Source organism: Ranitomeya variabilis, chromosome 3 (assembly GCF_051348905.1).
Source record: "Ranitomeya variabilis isolate aRanVar5 chromosome 3, aRanVar5.hap1, whole genome shotgun sequence".
Lineage (NCBI taxonomy): Eukaryota > Metazoa > Chordata > Amphibia > Anura > Dendrobatidae > Ranitomeya > Ranitomeya variabilis.
Window position 1 is genome coordinate 690,867,189 of NC_135234.1, and position 19,697 is coordinate 690,886,885.

The window sequence follows — 19,697 nt, forward strand, 5'->3', positions numbered from 1 at the left end:
AGGTGGATTAAAAACATGATTAGCCTAGCATATACAAACCAAGGGAAAGATCCCCCGGACACTCTTAGGGCCCACTCAACACGAGCCATTTCTACATCATGGGCAGAGAAGGGGGGTGCCTCAGCTGAGCAAATCTGTAGGGCGGCGACTTGGACTAGTCTTTCTACCTTTGCTAGACACTATAAATTAGATGTCGTATCAGACCAATTAGCCTTTGGTAGAAAAGTCTTACATGCAGTAGTCCCACCCTAGTTAACATCCTTTGGTATTCTCCAATGGTGCTGTCAGGTGGTGGACTGGAAAACGGTAATTAGTTCTTACCGGTAATTGTATTTCCAGGAATCCACCTGACAGCACTACTAGTTCCCTCCCACTGCAAACTTTTACTACTGACTAATGTGATGTAACATTGGTGTGTAATTGTAAATAAACTCTCTTTTTTGCATCCATCCAGATGTGGTACTTAGAAAATCACTGGTGGGTGGAGTGGGGAGGGTCCTTTTAACTTGTGGTTCCTGTCCCACTGCGGATAAGAAGGACGTCCTCCAATGGTGCTGTCAGGTGGATTCCTGGAAATACAATTACCGGTAAGAACTAATTACCGTTTTCCATATATGAAAAACGATGAAGAAATACTCATGACAAAAACTGACCCCGACCGAACACCGATGAATGACCGGACGTGTTTTCATAGATGTCTGAATGAAGCCTAAATTCTGACAGAACCCTGGACTTATGAACCAGTGGGGTGAGATAAGAGTTCAATATATTAGTTTTCTCCTTCCTCTGATATCCAGCCATACCCGCCAGCCATGGACTTCTAGAGCTTTCCCTGGCATAAATGGCAAAGCAGGAAAACAACTGAGAACTTTTGTCGGACATTTCACTCCTAATCCCACCCTGATAGTGACCCTTTAGAAGAGCAGAATTGCCTTCTCATCACTCTCGCTTTCGCTACTTTTACCAGAACAATGTTGCACAAGTTCCTGATTTAAGCAAAACATAAATGGGGATCTTGCTCCATACTGTTCCTCCTGCTGTAAACCCCGGGGGTTTCCCATGATGTCTCATTCCTGCCAATGGCTGCATTTATGTGCAGAAAGTGATTCTCACTAGTGATGAGCGAGTATACTCGTTGCTCGGGTGACCTCCGAGTATTTGTTAGTGTTCGGAGATTTAGTTTTCATCGCCTCAGTTGAATGATTTACAGCTGCTAGCCAGGCTGAGTACATATGGGTGTTGCCTGGTTGCTAGGGAATCCCCACATGTAATCAAGCTGTCTAGTAGCTGTAAATCATTCAGCTGCGGCAATGAAAACTAAATCTCTGAACACTAACAAGTACTCGGAGGACACCCGAGCAACGAGTATACTCTCTCATCACTAATTCTCACTTTTTGGGCTCGCTCGCCCTGGTGTATAAAACGTAGGGGTGCAATGCGGGAAAACGTCACATTGCACTCTGACTGTCACGACACAGCTGTCGGGTGACCTGGGACCTAGGGGGGCCCTAGCTCGCCCTGCTCCCCGGGATACTTCAGATGGCAAGATGTCGGGGCCTCCGCCCTTGCCTTATCTCCTGAGTTAGCCCTCCATCTCTTCTCCTCCCCCACCCAGGGAAGAGGGGGCGCTACTGTGCATTGTAGTACACCAACCCGACAAGCAATGCAATGCAAACAAGGGTTATCAGAAACCTCCAGGCATACAAAATATGCACTCACCTATAACAGAGGAATGCATCGGGGCGTGCAGGAAGGGGAAACAACAAAATAGAGAAGGATAAGGAATTACTACACATACAATCCAAACAGTCACTAATAACTCCTCCAACTCTCCTTCCCATACCAACTCCTCTCCCTCCGTTACCCATGCAGCAAGAGCTAACTCTGATGAGGATTAGTAACAGAGCCCAGATTATAAAGGGAAAAGGAGTGGCTAACCGAGCACAGGGATTTCCAACATGGCCGATTAACCCCTGTTCTGCCAGAAGAAATAACCTCATTTAATGACGGAGATGTGCTTCTTCTCAGTGCCGGAGTGGGAGCAATCAGATGCTGCGGTCTTCTGGCTCCACACTGACGCGGTAGCTCCGGTGACACTGGCCAGTGGTATTCAATGAGGCAGTGCTCATCTGTGAGTTGTTTTTTTTTTTTTTTCTCTGCTTTTATTGGACTGAGGAAACAATTGCAGCATGATGCGAGAATCGCATTGCACTCGCCAATGAAAGTGAATGAGTACGAGAAAAAAAATCACTCCGCACACAGACCATGCGTGTGCAGTCCAGTGTTTACACAAAAAACTCCCAGGAAAGCCGACATTTCATCAGCCGAGCACAGTAAATTCCGAGCTTGAACCATCAGAATAGAATGGATACTGTGGTATGTAAAAGTTTGGACACCCAGATCAAAATTACGGTAATTGCAAGCAGTTAATTTAATCTCAACTTGCTTATTTCTAAAAGGCTGAAAGTTAAAGATGAAACATTTCCTTTATAAACAAGAATTGAGAAACTCTTGGCTGGCTACAAAAAGAGTTTACAAGCTGTGATACTTTCAAAAGGGGGTGCTACTAGGTACTAACCATGTATACATTGTATTTTAGTAAAAAAAAAAAGTCAATATGTCATCTTTAACTTTAGGCCTTTTAGAGATCATTTCATGTTCAACTTGTGTAATTGTTCACAATAACAGTAATTTTGAGCAGGGGTGGCAAAACTTTTACATGCCACTGTAGATATTTAATGTCACAAGCGCCCTACATATAATCTAGCTCTCTTTAGTGCTTTTTATGTGGCATTAACGGGTGTTTAGCCTTATTTAACCTATTAAATAATAAAAAAAAGACTTATTTTTATTTGGAAAAACACCCCTCGACTCTAGCCCTCTTTCACCAATTTGTTTTAAAGAAAAACAAAATCCATAGAGTTCAGAGGGTCCGACATAGTCTACTGAGTCCAAAGAAGTCCATAAATGGGAACCTGAAAGATATAAAAAGAGAAAATTAAATAAAAGACACTACCTCGTTCACCAGTTTATTATTAAAAAAAAATATAATAATAATCCTGGAGCAGATTTATTTTTATTTTTTTAAATTGGTGAAAGAGGGCTAGAGTCTGGGAGTGTCTTTTCAAGTACAGTTTTATTCTTTCAACTTATGCTTCTGCATTACTAACCCCTGGGCTTGATGCCAGCTGACATTACAAAGCTGACACTAACCCCATAAACCATTACCCTGATTGCCACTGCACCAGGGCAATCGGGAAGAGCCGGGCCAAACGCCAGAATTGGCACGTCTTGTGATGTGTCAATTCTGGGGCAGCTGCGGGCTTACATCTTTAGGCTGGGAAGGGCCCAATGACGGGGACCTTCCCAGCCTGATAATATAAGCCTGCAGCTGTCTGCTTTACCTTGGTTGGTTATGAAAAAAAATAAGGGGGGGCCGTACGTCATTAATTATTTTATTTTTGTTATAATTTTTTTTAGATTTATTCGGTTAAATAAGGCTATAAACACCATTTAGTGCTAGTTTATTATATGTAGGGGGATTGTGAAATTGTGTACAGGATATCTATATGTTCTATCTATATATGATTGCATTATTAGTTTGAAAACTAGAGTAGCTTTTAGTTACATAGAGCATTAGTATGTAAAAGATGTTAAAAACGTAATGCATATAGATGGTAGGGGAGGAAAAATTGTTGCATAGCTTGAACAAGACGGATTCCACTCATCCAACATTTCAGGAGCAACATTGGAGCGCTTTGTGATATGAAAGTGTGAGTGAGCCCTCATAGTGAATGGGCTGCTGAGCTATGATGTCACTAATGTGAAGATGTATACCGGCTGCAGCATGGTACTGGATTGTCCGGGTGCGTGCTGAGGTTTCTCAGGTGAATCCACCTCTGTAAAACTTCGGAGGACGTTTTCCTGAAGTGGCTTCTCCGACACTCCTGCTGTCATTTTTGCATTTATCTCTCTTGTGTCTTTCTTTTTATACTGTGCAGTATAGAGAGCAGGCGGTGTCCCAGCGGAAGTCGCCTGAAGAATGAACATGTTGCGTCTATTAACTTCCTCACTGAGGGAATGCAAGACAGAATATGCACTCGGCACGTTCTGACAATGCTGTACACAATGTTCATATTAGAGGGCACTTCTGCAGCACATTTTCAGGACCCCTCACGAAGCTGCCGCCAGCAGCGACACATTGGGTCCTGTCATTAATAGGCACCTTGGCTTATCTTTGTAATATACTCTGATAATCATGTCTGTATACTAGTCCTCTTAATTGTATGTGTATACTGTATATATTGTATGTATGTATATTTATATGTATAGTGTACATGCATACACCATTTACCGATATGTATTTATATATTTCCTATCTGAATTGACCAGTCTTTTCTATATTTTTGACAATCTCATCCAACATTTCTATTTCTGCACCAGGATCACATTTTTGGGTGACTATTTTTGGACTATTTCATCCAAATACCATCCTATTTCGTTATGCATGTACATTATTAATCATGTTTTTATCGACTTTTCTGTTTGCTGTGTCTTGTTCCTAATAAAATGACATTTTTTCCATATATCGGGTGTGCACACATCTTTTCCCTGTCTTTTTTTTTTCTCCCCAATTCACATTGCAATGTCTCTCTTTGTGTTTGATGTATTTGTCCTGCGACAATTGCATAAAATCATCATGACTTGTGCATGCATAATTCTGTTTCTATGGACTTGCAATTATGCAAAGTCCATGGACTCCAGCATAAGCCGATCAGAGACATGTTGGCGTCAGAACTTGGCTCGTTCAGCAATGATTGAACGGTTGACGTTGTATCCGTGATCCCAAACCTGTGACTTAGTGCCTGTGCTCACATTGCGCAGGGTGGCTAACTATGATCTTTCTACTTTTATAGGTAAAGGAACCATGTTTTTATTTATCAACTCTGGACAACAGGTCTGTGAAGTGAAAGCGTTCCAAGAAGAATTTCGGTCATGGTTTATTGGTCAGACAGTTCAAGAAGGTATAAAGAATAAAATTCAGCTTTTTTTTTTTTCTTATTAATGCAGGTAATTTAATCACTACGAAAACCAGAATTTAATATCAGACACTAAAATTCTTGACTTCCAGGCTAAAGGATTATTTAACCAGGCAAGGTATATAGTATAAAACCGTTTAGACTCCTTGACACTTTGGTCTCCACCACTTTTCAGGTTACTTGCCAGTCTCCACTACCTGCTTAAGCAATGGTATCCTGGATATGCTACTGCTGCAACCAATCGGTGGTTGTAGTGAGCCATCACTGTGACCAATGATTGGCTGCAGCTGTCATATGTCCTGGTCAGGGAAATCATCGCTGATCAGGAAATGGAGACTGGCGGTGAAGGACAGCGCAAGGTCCTTCTAGAGACACTTGCAAACATTTAAGTAATTTACCAAAGTTTATGGCTTAAACAAAGTTCTAAAATCTTGCATAAAGTCTCACATTTCTGCACATTGCTTGACACGAGATGAAAAAGTGGGCATGGAGTATCGGGGGTGCGCCAAACAAGTTTTTGACAGTTGATAAAACTATTCCAAACAAGTCTAGGACTTTGGCACAAATCTGCACCTGCTCAGAGGAGGTGTGGAGCCTCCTAACTGCACCAAACTTAATTTGGCGCGTGTCTTTTCATAAATTTTGGCACAATGAAATCCTGTCATTTTTGTATAAAGCACTAGTCTTGATAAATGTGATCCACGGTCTTCCTTATTGGAGTGTATGTGGGACAGATTGAGAATCTAAGATCTATAGGGAAAGAAAAGTCGAGTTTTCTTAGTTTTTGTATGCTTGAGCCCGTTGGGACATTTTTTTTCATATTCTGATGTAAAATGACTAATCAAAGTATAATTTTTCTAGTTTATTATTTGCAATAATTTTCTTAAGCAATTTTGACTTGTGTTCATTTCTAGATGGCAGATTACTGTATGCAACCCCAGTGGATCCTCTGTATTTGGTGTTGTACTATCTGATCAAAGCTGACAAAGAGGTACAGTGTCGTCCAGCTGAATTTTTAGCAAAACGAAAAAAGGCTTATGCTTTATTATTAGCCATGTGAATGTTGGTGGAAAGGAAAATGGAGTAATAGCCACTTGGTGCTTTCATTTCACCATGGGCCCCTGAAATATGATTGGTGCATATTGCCATGGCCAGAGGCATCACTTGTTCTGTACATGTCCACCAATTCTTGATTTATGATATCACTGCTATACTGGGATCACAGGACTGAATTGGGATGTTTTTATACTCACACATCATACAGCTGTATACCAGTCTGTATGAACATGGGCTCATCCTGGGCTGCTACATATAAGCCGCGCACGCACAAATAGGAACTAGGAGAACAAATTTAGGAACTTTTAGTTGGAAATACGTAAGTTATTAAAGGAGTAGTTTCAACAAGGAAAACTGAAAACCTTCTTCTTGTTATGGCTGACTTGTCTAAATTTTATCTTGTATGGTGGACCACTTATATGTTCATTCACATCTTCATTGCTTTAACGTAAAGGGATGTTTTAGTATCAGAAAAACCCTGTCACCAGGCACAACTTTAGTAATACAAACTGTGCTTTACTCCTCCTCCCCATGTCCAGCACTGATTCTCCACAGCTGTTCCCTGTGTCTGTTAATGTCTAGAAACCAAAGAATTTTGATAGCGCTAGTTCAGAGCCGCTCGGTGCACTGATAAGATGTAGCTGTCCCTTCAGCTGACAAGCCCTGTGATATACTTTCTAATGATCAGTCAGCACATCGCAGCTCTTGTCAGCTGAACGGACGTCACTCCAAAACAGTACTTGGGCAGGGAGGAGAGTGAAGCCTCATCTGGGCATGCATGCTCGGACTGCTGTCACTCACCGAGACGTAGGCCTGCCCCTACCAGTGAGGTGCCCTGCTCTGTTCATCCGATTCCGGTCCCCAAACCGGGAGTAGCGGAGCCAGAATCAAAACAGAAGACGATCTGACCCACAGGGAGATGAGCTCGCAGGAGCAAGGCAGCTACTAAAAGTGTCCTAGAAAGTGTTAGGACAAATGAAAAGGGGTTCAATTAGTAATGGGAAAACCTCTTTAAAGAAGTCCTCTTTCGCACTTCTAAATCTGTGTGTATTTTACGTAGTGGAGAGTCAGTGTGATACTATAGTCGCATACTGCTGCCTTCTCCGGTGTCCAGCGCTGCTCCACTCTATCAGTGACGTCACCACTCTTTATACTCTCCGGGTCACACTGAGCTCATCTTGACCCGTAAGTAGCTTTTACAATGTAAGTCTATGAAGGGTCACAGCGAGGCCCCATAGCTCTACATTGTAAAAGAGACTTCCGGCTCACGCACAGATCGATCCCGAGAGTCTGAGTGGTGACGTCACTGAGAAGAGGAGCGGAGCAGCTCTGGACATCGGAGAAGGCGCCGACAGGCGAGTATATTAACACGTACACTACACTATATACACAGGTTAATGGGAAGGCTTCTTTTAAAATGAAATTGAAATGTATTTTTCTTACCCACAAAGTGTTAAAATGCTGCGCCAGCTTCTATGTTTTCCTTCATCTGTGTGCTCTGGTGCCAGTGCTGTACCAAGATTAGCTTCCTCCATAATCTGACTCTCCAAATCTTTTCTCGCGCTCTATCAGTCAAACACAATCATTCCCAATATCTATGGTGTAAGGATTAATTTAAAAACGCAATTTTTTTTACTTACGCCTGTGACATTTAACAAATGGTCACCATTATTCTTCTGAACCTCATCCCTTTATTCAGCTGTATCCCCCTGTACTCCATGCCCCCTTACAGACTACACTGCTTTACACATATAGATAGTTGCTGGATGACTGGCTAATGCCGTTGTATGTGTGCTACTCTATCCTCTATAAAATATTCCTGGCCATGGTGAAGAAGAAGCACATTTTACTTGTAGAGGAGGCCAAATTCACACATTCCTGATATACAGTACCTGACCCATATGTCTCCTAATCTGACTGCCTCATGGTGGTATATCAGGCAGCCAGTTCGGGTCAGGAGAGATGTTGGGCAGGCGCGTATTACAATCTGGCTTGGGATGTTGGAAACCAGAGTTTACTCCTATTGTTTTCCTCTGCAAAAGGCCAGTCCTGCCTACTGTAACTGGTGAGATGTCCTGTATTAACTACATAATAATCAGGGCTGTGAAGTCAGTAAGCCAAACCTCCGACTCCACCAAAATGGGCTCCGACAACTCGACTCCGACTCCACAGCCCTGATAATAATAATGACATTTTTATGATTGATTTTTTTTTTTTTTTTTTTTTTTTCAAAGCAAGGAAAATTTCAGCCTGCAGAACAGATCGTGGTCGATGAAGACTTTCCATCATGTAACTTGTTGCTGCAGTGCACGCAGGTAGCACAATCACTCCATCATGTCACAGAAGAAAAAGGTAACGGCATCTAAAGCTAATTTACCAAGTCATCGAAATGTGCATCTAAAAATCTGAATCCCAAAGTTGCTTCGCACTTAAGTCTGAACCACAAGCATGTGCCACGTGCCAGTTTTTGTTTCTGGTCATTTGCAAAAAAAAAGAAAAAAAAAAATAATTTTTTTTTTGCTGTTTTACAATATTTTTTTTTCTCTAAGGGAAATTCTATACACTGGAAATACTTACACATGTCGCCTTTCTGGCATTTGTTTGTACAATATACACACAAAAATGCAATAATTATGTACAATGTAGTTAGAAGCGCTGCTGTTCTTCGCAAATCTGCTTCTTTTAACCATGATTTGATGTAGCCGCAGTGTTTTCTGCATATTGTTACACAGAGCGTCATGTCTGAGTGCAGCTCCGGACCTGTAGGAAGCACTGGAGTATAGAGATGATGCTGCTATTATGTTTGCCATCTACTGTACATGGATTTCTGCACAATCACCCTTCACTCCAAACTAAGAATAATCCTTTTTGATTTGATTATTTTTACTAGAAATTGGCAGCAAGAAATTTTACAGGTACAGCAAAGAAAAGACACTTTCATGGCTGAAGAAAAAGGTGACTTTTTTTTTTTTTTTTTAAAGTTAAATTCTGACTTAAAGGAGCCCTGTCATCAGGTTTTTCGAGCACGCTGGACACTGTTAGCAGCCAAGCATGCTCATATAACACGTTATCCAAACACGCTCGCTCATAACTAGTCCAGTGCATTACAGGACTTTGCTCTGCCCTTAACAGAGAGCAAACAGTGCCTTTAATATTATCTATCCCTGTATCGGTGGGCTTGACCAACTTTAGTCTAATGTGTATCAGGGGCCTTTTTCCACTTTCTTGCAAGGAAGGTCTTTCAATAATCATTCTGGAATTTCCAAGTAATGTGAATTTTAAGCATATTCTCAGCGCAGTGACCATTTTCTGTGCATTAATCTGGAATTCTGTTTCTTTAGGTTGATCAGACTGTTAAAGTACTAAAGGCCAGTGACGTATGTGTGGGGGGAAGCGTGCAGTCTGCCAACTACATTCGGATTAAACAAGAATCTGACATAAAGGAAGGTGCGTGACGGTTTCCATCATGTCCTTACTGAGGTTTTGTAGAATGACACATCTAGTGTTCCTGAATGGAGGTGCACAGAAAGTGACACAGTATACATTGTGTTACGCTGATAGATTTTTAGCGTTACATTCAGGGCTGTGGAGTCAGTAAGCCAAACCTCCGACTCCTCAATTTTCACAACACTGGTCACTACTGAGAATGTACATAAAGTGCAGCACAGATTCATCTCCACTACTACTCCACAGCACTGGTCACTACTGAGCATGTGCATATAGTGCAGCACAGATTCATCTCCACTACTACTCCACAGCACTGGTCACTACTGAGCATGTGCATATAGTGCAGCACAGATTCATCTCAAGTACGACTCCACAGCACTGGTCACTACTGAGCATGTACTTAAAGGGAACCTGTCATCAACCCCCAAAAGCCCCCCACCCCCCCAGGCGTTTTTAACTAAAAGAGCCACCTTGTGCAGCACTAATGCTGCATTCTGACAAGGTGGCTCTTTTAGTTCTGGGTGCTGTAACTGCCGAAATAATCAGTTTTATAATTTGTCCAAAATACTTTGTCTTCAGTCCTGGAGGCAGGTCTTTCCCCCCTGCTTTAGACGCCACACAGCCGTCACTCACATCTTCTTGGCGCCGGGCGCCGCCTCCTCATCGTTGTTTTGAAATGATGCGGCACCTGCGCTCTTTTCTCCTGCCTTGGGCAGGCGCAGTGAGCGCTGGCCGTCTGTCCTCTGTGCGTACGTACGCCCTGCCTGTGAATCCCAGCCCCGCAGTGTCTTATGATTTATTCATACTACGGGGCTGGGATTCCTGGGCATGCGCACTGCGTGTCTAAGCCTCTCACCCTCTCCCACCGCCTGCTACACACACACACACACCAGCTGTGAGGATTTGACAAGGTTCCAGGCGATTGCACAGAGGAGGGATCACCTGAGGATGCACACGCTGTAGCAGGCGGTGGGAGAGGGTGAGAGGCTTAGACACGCAATGCAATGGGATTCACAGGCAGGGCGTACGTACGCACAGAGGACAGACGGCCAGCGCTCACTGCGCCTGCCCAAGGCAGGAGAAAAGGGCGCAGGCGCCGCATCATTTCAAAACAGCGGTGAGGAGGCGGTGCCCGGCGCCAAGAAGATGTGAGTGACGGCTGTGTGGCGTCTGCTGCAGGGGGGAAAGGCCTGCCTCCTTGACTGAAGACAAGGTATTTTGAACAAATTATAAAACTGAGGGGATCCGCCCTTCAGGGACAGGAAACCTACAGGATAAAAGGGCGGTACCTCTCCCCTGCATCAGTTTGGTTTCCTGTCCCTGACGGGGAACCTTCTAGGACGGTACCTGAGGAGACCGGAACCGTGAAGGAGCCGACTGAAGAATCCGGAACTGGCCAGTCCGAGTCCTGGCAGCAGGGAGGCCCCTGCCACGGCTGGTGCGGTATCCGAGGCCGCCACGGCTACGACCGATGGGTCCGGAGCGTGAGCGGGGGGAAGCGCAGCCGCCACTCCGGATAGGAGTTTGGGGCTCCCGGCATTCGCCTGCGCACAGGACGCCGGCGTTCCAAGATGGCGCCGCACCGGAAGTGGTGAGGAGGCTGCTGTAACTAAGGTGTACCAAGATAGCTCTGCCCCGGAACCGGATTGCTTCATTTCCGGGTCCCTGACTGCGCGCGCATGCGCAGTAGAGTTTTTCTATAAAAAAAAAAAATGAAATTAACGCTTCCTCAATGATGCAGCCACAGGGGAGGGGCTAAAATGAGCGCCTTGCTTAAAAGAAGGTGGACATGGAGACTCCTTGCTGCATGCCGTCCCAAGGTAATACCATGGAAGACGGCGATCAGCAGCTCCAGCCGCCGCCACAGCAGCAGCAGCACCACCATCAACGACCGAAGCCGGATGCACAGAAGAAGCGAACTTCTGTTGGCACCCGGAGTTCTCGGTCCAGTAGCCATTCCACGCAACAAAGCAAGAACTCCAGCGTGGTGAATCAGCTACCATCCACAGATCTCACACTTCAAGATCCTACCCCTCCTACAGAACCAGTACCTGTGGCTGCGTCAGATTGGTGAGTAATCTTCGTGAAAGTTCACTTTTTTGTAATTGGGGTTCCCCTTCTCCATTTATCTTAGGCAAGGAAGAGAACGGGGAAGATGAAAAATAGAACCTGCCCTTTATGTGAAAAAGCTCTGCCACAGACGTGGGATAAGAAGCGCTATAACTCCTGTATAGAACAAGTCCTCTGTGAGGAGACCCCAAACTTCGCCTCCGAATTACGATCTGTAATTAAATCGGAGGTCGAGACTGTGTTTAACTCCCTTAAAAGTGGGAAGAGTGCTAGTAGGAAACAACCTATTCCTTTTGAAAATTCTGACCCTTCCAGCTCCGAGAGTAAAGGTACCTTCACACTGAACAACTTTCCAACGAGAACGACAACGATCCGTGACGTTGCAGCGTCCTGGATAGCGATATCGTTGTGTTTGACACGCAGCAGCGATCTGGATCCCGCTGTGATATCGTTGGTCGGAGCTAGAAGGCCAGCACCTTATTTAGTCGTTAGGTCGGTGTGTATCGTTGTGTTTGACAGCAAAAGCAACGATGCCTGCAATGTTTTACAATGGTAACCAGGGTAAATATCGGGTTACTAAACGCAGGGCCGTGCTTAGTAACCCGATATTTACCCTGGTTACTATTGTAAAAGTAAAAAAACCCACTACATACTCACCTTCTGATGTCTGTCACGTCCCCCGCCGGTGGCTTCCCTGCACTGAATGTGTCAGCGCCGGCCGGCCGTAAAGCAGAGCACAGCGGTGACGTCACCGCTGTTACTGCCGGCGCCGCTGACACATTCAGTGCAGGGAAGCCGCCGGCGGGGGACGCGACAGACATCAGAAGGTGAGTATGTAGTGTTTTTTTTTACTTTTACAATGGTAACCAGGGTAAATATCGGGTTACTAAGGGCGGCCCTGCACTTAATAACCCGATGTTTACCCTGGTGCTGCAGGGGAACTTCGGCATCGTTGAAGACAGTTTCAACGATGCCGAAGTCGTTCCCCTGATCATTGGTCGCTGGAGAGAGCTGTCTGTGTGACAGCTCCCCAGCGACCTAAACAGCGACGCTGCAGCGATCGGCTCGTTGTCTATATCGCTTCAGCGTCGCTGAGTGTGACGGTACCCTAAGAACTCAGATACACAAGATTCCTCATTTTCTTCTTCGGATAATGAGAGTGGAGGTCGTCATTGTTTCCCCCTAGATGAGGTTGATAGCCTTGTTAAGGCGGTAAGATCAACAATGGGGGTGCTGGACCCTCGTCCTGACAAGACTGTGCAGGACATTATGTTTGGGGGGCTATCCCAGAAAAAGCGTAAAGTGTTCCCCCTTAATGAAAATATACAAGCATTAATTAAAAAGGAGTGGGAGAAACCGGAAAGGAAAAATGCATCGGTTCCCTCTATTAAAAGAAAATACCCTTTTGAAGATGAGGCTTCTGTCTCATGGGATAAAGCCCCCAAACTAGACGTTGCGGTGGCTAAAGCCTCGAAAAAGTTCGCCTTACCATTCGAGGACATGGGAAACCTGAAAGATCCTCTCGATAAGAGAGCAGATACTTTCCTTAAAGGGGCCTGGGAGTCGGCAGGAGGATGCTTAAGGCCTACCATAGCGGCAGCCTGCACGTCACGGTCTTTAATGATCTGGGTTGATAACCTAGAGAAACAGCTCAGGGATGGGGTCCCCAGAAATAAAATCTTAGAGTCTATCCCTATGATTAGAGGAGCCGCGGCATTCTTGGCAGATTCTTCGGCCGACTCAATTAAATTAGCGTCTAAATCTGCAGCCCTTTCAAATGCAGCGCGTAGAACTTTATGGTTCAAGAGCTGGCCGGGGGACTTACAAACTAAGCAAAAACTTTGTTCCATCCCATGTGAGGGCAAGTTTCTTTTTGGAGAGACTCTGGACGATATCCTGCAGAAAGCAGGTGATAAAAAGAAAAGGTTTCCCATTCTGGCTCCAACATATAATAAGCGGCCCTTTCGGAATAGGAAGTTTTTTTAGAGAAAATTTCAACCAGCCCTTGGATATTAAAATTGATGCGAGAAGGGCTTCACATAGATTTTCTATCCTTACCCCCACGAAACTGTGGTAACACCGCTGAGATCGTCTCCTCTACAACAAGAAGCTCTGGAACTAGAAATCGTAAAACTAATAGACAAAGCTGTCATCCAAGAGGTCCCCCCTCTGGAGAGAGGGAAGGGATTTTACTCTCCATTGTTCCTGGTTCCCAAACCAGACGGAACCTTCCGGACCATAATAAACTTACGGAAGTTGAATACTTATGTAAAAAACCGAAGATTCAAAATGGAGTCAATAAAGTCAACGATAAAAAATCTGTTTCCAAACTTTTATGATAATACGCGTCGCTGAGATCTAGAACTATCACGTCCCCATCCACAAGACCTCTCAAATTCCTTAGACTGGCGGTAGTCATGGAAGGACAGACAAGGGAATATCAATACAGGGCTCTTCCCTTTGGCATATCAATTGCACCCCGCGTCTTCACCAAGCTGATAGCGGAGATGATGGCGCATCTGAGAGAGGAAAACGTCTTGATTATTCCATATCTAGACGACTTTCTGATTGTAAGCAATTCAGCCGAGCTCTGCCGTCAGCAATGCGACAGAGTCATAGATGTTTTAAAAAAAATTGGGCTGGCTAGTGAACCTCCAAATGTCAAAGCTGGAACCAACCAGGGTTCAAGAATTTTTGGGTCTCACCTTGGACTCAAATTCTCAAATGTGTTACCTTCCACACAAGAAAAAGCAAAAGATAATCCACTTGGTATCGGAAGCACGTGCAAACCCTACCATGACCCTAAGAAAGGCGATGTCATTGCTCGGCTCCCTCTCTGCTTGTCTCCTGGCAGTTCAGTGGGCACAGCTCCACACAAGACCACTCCAGTGGGACATTTTAAGAAACCAGAAACTACTGGGGGGGGGGGGGGGGGGCGGTTAGAGGATCGCATGACTCTAGGTTTACCTACTATTCGTTCCCTAGCTTGGTGGTTAAATCCCAGCAACTTATCAAAAGGGGTTCCCTGGGTGATAGAGGCGTCTCAGATAGTTACCACAGACGCAAGTCCCACAGGGTGGGGGGCTCACCTGGACAACAGAGTCACTCAGGGGTTATGGACAAATCAGGAACTCAAGTCTTCCTCAAATCAAAAAGAACTGAAAGCGGTAAATCATGCGTTACTGTTCTTTCTAGACGAGCTACAAGGACATCATGTCCGAGTATTCTCGGACAACAGAGTAGTGGTAGCTTACTTAAACCACCAGGGGGGAAACCAGATCCCAAACATTAATGAAAACCACCTCCGAAATTTTCAGCTTGGTTCAAAACAACTTCCTTTCCCTATCGGCCCTACACATAAAAGGGGTAGAAAACCAGAAAGCGGACTTCCTGAGTCGTACCCAATTAAAACAGGGAGAGTGGTCTCTAAATCAGGGTATCTTCAACAAAATCGCAGATCTATGGGGAATCCATGTGATAGACCTCTTTGCCAATGTCCACAACAGGAAAGTAGAAACCTTCTGTTCCCTAGATTCCAGGGGGAACCCTCAGGCTGTGGATGCATTCACAATTCCCTGGACACAAACACTTGCGTATGCATTTCCCCCCACTATTCTCATTCCAGCAGTCCTACGGAAGATCAGGCAGGACAGATCCAGACTCATCTTAATAGCCCCCTTCTGGCTCAAGAGAGCCTGGTTCTCATGGCTGAGGATGCTATCGATCACCGATCCCTGGGTCCTTCCGGATCTTCCGGACCTCCTGTCTCAGGGACCGGTGTTCCACCCTCAGTCAGAGAATCTCCATCTGACAGCGTGGAATTTGAGAGGTCACTATTGAGGGAAAGAGGTTTTTCTGACAAACTAGTGTCTACTCAAATGAAAAGTAGAAAACCTGTGACCACAAAAATTTACGGTAAAACCTGGAAAAAGTTTCTATCTTCTTCTGGGGTAAGGTTGCAGGATGGGGTTCCAGTTGCTGAAATACAAGAGTTTCTACAAAAGGGGTTAGACCTAGGCCTTTCAGTAAGTACATTAAAGATACAAATAGCAGCTCTAGGAGCATTATACTGTGAAAACATAGCAGCCAACCCTTGGGTAGTATGGTTTGTCAGAGCAGCTGCAAGGTCTAAACCCATAACTATACGTAGGTTACCATCCTGGAATTTGAACTTAGTATTGTCAGGTTTAACAGAATCCCCATTCGAGCCTATAGAGTCGCTACCCCTTAAGATTCTTTCACTTAAAACGGCCCTCCTAATAGCCCTGACATCGGCCCGTAGGATAAGTGACCTCCAAGCCTTATCTGCAAACCCTCCCTTTACACAAGTCCTGGACGATAAGGTTATACTAAAAACAGACCCTGCCTATTTGCCAAAAGTTGCGTCCACATTCCATAGATCTCAGGAAATAATCATTCCTTCTTTCTGTCCAGACCCTAGAAATAAGAAAGAAGAGAAATTCCACACACTAGATGTGAAAAGGTGTCTAGTCCAATACCTTCAAATTATCTGCTTCCAGGGGCCCAGAAAAGGACTCAAAGCTTCTAAGGGCACTATTGCTCGATGGGTAACAGACGCAATAGCCTTGGCGTACTCATCCACCGGAAACGCTGTTCCACAGGGACTGAAGGCCCACTCTACGAGGGCCGAAAGGTCGGAGGTACCATTAGATCAAATTTGTAATGCGGCCACCTGGTCATCACCTTCAACCTTTTTCAGACACTACCGCTTAGACCTAGCCTCTTCATCTGACCTAACCTTCGGAAGAAGGGTTCTGCAGGCTGTGGTCCCTCCCTAAGCAATGATCTCTGAAATTCTCTCTGGTAGTGCTGTCATGGGCGACTGAAAAAGTCATAGTTACTCACCGATAACGGTGTTTCTAAGAGCCCATGACAGCACCTGCTTGTTCCCCCCCTCATCACGTGTGCGGTGAGCACATTATTTTGTGTGAAGTGTTTTTTCCATATAGACACGATGTTTACTTGTTAAGCAATGTGATAAAATTGTAAATTTTTTGTTGTTGTGACTAACCTGGAGGACCTCCGATGCTCTATAAACAAACTGATGCAGGGGAGAGGTTCCGCCCTTTTATCCTGTAGGTTTCCTGTCCCTGAAGGGCGGATCCCCTCTCTCTGGTAGTGCTGTCATGGGCTCCGAGAAACACCGTTATCGGTGAGTAACTACGACTTTTCTGCAGTTACAGCACACAGAACTAAAAGAGCCACCTTGTCAGAATGCAGCATTACTGCTGCACAAGGTGGCTCTTTTAGTTAAAAATGCCTCGGGGGGGGGGGGTATGGGTGACAGTGGCCCTTTAAAGTGCAGCACAGATTCATCTCCACTAATAGCTGAGATCAGGAACAGACATTTCATAACTTCCCCAATTCTTATGAAATCATTTACAGCACATCCTGCATTGTACTACTGTACCCAATGCATTATATATTTTAAGACCCCGTCCATTTTATACCCACTCTGACTCCACCAAAATGGGCAGAGACGCCACGACTCCGACTCCACAACCCTGGTTACATTTTTGGGAGTTTTAATCTATAAGTTTCTTGTTAATTAAGGGAACGGTCATCAAAAAATGACCCATCATTTAAATTCTGCCCCGAGGCCTATTACTGGACTAATACTTGCTGTTCTAACAGTAAAGCAACATGGATATTAGCAGTAATAGACCCTACATAGTTGTGTTGAATCATGTAATGAGCATGCTCTCCTTAGGACAAATGTCATTGTGAAGGAAGGGGGAGGAGGAGATCTGTGACATCATCTATAGTGAATGGTGGATCCTATGTTAACAGCTGTGTATAGAGGTGTTATCTGTTATTGCAATCCTGTCTGTGATCAGAATGAGACTGCTGAAAAGACCTGTAGAAAGCAGGAAGAATGTGTCTGGTGTAAGGGCAATTAATAAAGCTCCCACTCTCTTCATAATAACCTTTTCACATGCTCATTAGATGCTTCAATACAAAAAAGATTGAGTTGAGGTTCTATAATTGTGGCTAATGTACATGTGTTATTTCCTGAAGCAAAAGCAGGAGTCCAAAAAAGCCTTAACTGGTCAATATGAAAATTGCAGGTTTCAGGGTTTTTTGTTTTTTTTTAATAAAAATTGAGCTATGTAAATAAAAAGTGCCCCCCAAAAACCTGATTTAACCAATAGGTCACTTTCTGATGATTGTCTCCCTTTAAGAATGGCACTGAAAATCCATATTGGTAGGTTTTTGTTTTGTTACTAGATCCTTTGTTTCATTGTTTGCAGGTAAAACAAAATATATAACGAGACATCTGCTCGGTTATATAATCAGGCATTTGTGTCAATTCAGCAAATATTATCTAAAACTCTTCTCACTGGTCTGAGATTCCCCGAGGCTTCATAAACTGGATCCTGTTATGTTTGCACTGTTCCAATCCACCCTGTGTAAGAATGCCAGGTCACGCTAAGGTGGGGAAGGCTCCTTAGGTTAATTCCTGGTGTAAAAGCTCCATGGCTTCTTCAGCTAAGTAGAAGAAATGTAGAACGGTCCAAGCTATTGACCGTAGAGCAAGATTTTAATCTGAAGACTTTCGTATTTTTCTTCACATTTTTTTGAATCTTGCACTTTTCATACATCATTGTAGCTGACGCTTTGACTGTGCAGAGGCAAAAATGTATTGATGAAGAAGGATCGCAATATCATTACATACCTGCCACCATAAAATGGAGGGGGTCCTTTTGATCTCCACTCTGGTTTCTCTTTGCTTGTGTGTACAGCCATGTATAGGTGATAAGGGAGGGCGGGTGCACGAGATCAATGGTGGAAAGATTTTCCTCTTTTTGTATTCCCCACAAGATTATAGATCTGAATAAATAAGCATACAACCTTATACAGAGGTGGTTCCATATGGGACACATCACACTCGCTCAGCAATTTTGGGTGCTTCCATAGAAATTAATGTAGAGAGCTGCGTGAGCACAGACTACTTTTTGTTTCACAGAATGTGCACCAGGACCCTCTTGTCCAGGTGGAAGGTCCCAGTGGTGAGAACTGCAACTATCAGACATTTATGGCATATGCTATATACATGTCTTAAAGAAGCACTCGTCCTCCTCCCATCAACATTTTTATTCTCTTCATATATTGCTGTCATCATATTATATAGCACGGTGTACTTACAATTGCTCATTTTGCCTTTCTACCCAGATAATTCTTCTCTTTTTCCATTAGGTCTATGATGTCATGTAATTTAAAAACTGACTAGCTGAATCCTTCTAAGCTCTATGTAGGAACAGGTGTCCAGTCCCTGTATGACTCGTCAGTCCTTGTGTGACTCATCAGTCACTGCAAAAGTCCCCGGCAGGGGAAGGCGGGAGAAGCTGGGTCAGGAGTTGGAGAGGAATGATTTCTGCAGGGACAAAAGACTTCTTTTTTTCTACATAGAGTAGAGAAAAGAGAAGAATTGGGTAGAAAGGCAAAATGTGCAATTGTAAGTGCACCATGCTGTATAATATGATGGCTGCAATATATTAAGAGGATAAAAACTTTGATGGGAGGAGGACGAGGGCTTCTTTAAATATGCCAGATGGGACATCTCCTTTGAGCTCGTACTTCATGTATAGGAGCTTCACATAGAAACTACTTGTATCATTTTAGTTTTGTCTCCTTGAACATTTCCTACCCTTTTTTCCAGAGGACTATGTGCGGTATGCTCATGGACTGATTTCAGAATATATTCCCGAAGATCTTCGCAGCGAGCTGTCTGCACATTTAAAGTAAGGTGACATGCTGCTTCTGGCATCAATGTAAAGAACAGTGTGTATGAGTGCTGCTCCCCTAGGAACAAGGTTCTGTAATCAATGTTCACAAAACCTTTTTTTTTTGCATTATTTATTATTATTATTTATTATTTTTATTGCATTATTTAATAGATGACCCTCTATCTTATCAAGGTGTTTTTTTTCTCACACACAGTACCTCTGTTTTGCTTGTTTTATGTAAGGAATAGAAACTGTTAGTATGACTGACTTGCCTTATTTAATCGTGCCAACATTACATTATAGCCCGCGGTGAATCTGCAGCAAGATCCTCCTGTAA

At 44.1% G+C, this 19,697-nt stretch overlaps 1 protein-coding gene across 2 annotated transcripts in view; it reads left to right on the plus strand.

Annotated features, from left to right (window-relative positions):
* The window catches only part of RNASEH2B (ribonuclease H2 subunit B), a 37,905-nt gene that overhangs the window by 9,668 nt on the left and 8,540 nt on the right, over window positions 1–19,697 (plus strand). For both annotated transcript variants that reach the window (XM_077298103.1, XM_077298102.1), the window contains exons 3-8: window positions 4,917–5,024; window positions 5,954–6,030; window positions 8,330–8,447; window positions 8,986–9,050; window positions 9,437–9,542; window positions 19,294–19,375. In XM_077298103.1, coding sequence (XP_077154218.1) covers window positions 4,917–5,024; window positions 5,954–6,030; window positions 8,330–8,447; window positions 8,986–9,050; window positions 9,437–9,542; window positions 19,294–19,375 — 556 coding nt within the window. The remainder of the gene's footprint in view (window positions 1–4,916; window positions 5,025–5,953; window positions 6,031–8,329; window positions 8,448–8,985; window positions 9,051–9,436; window positions 9,543–19,293; window positions 19,376–19,697) is intronic.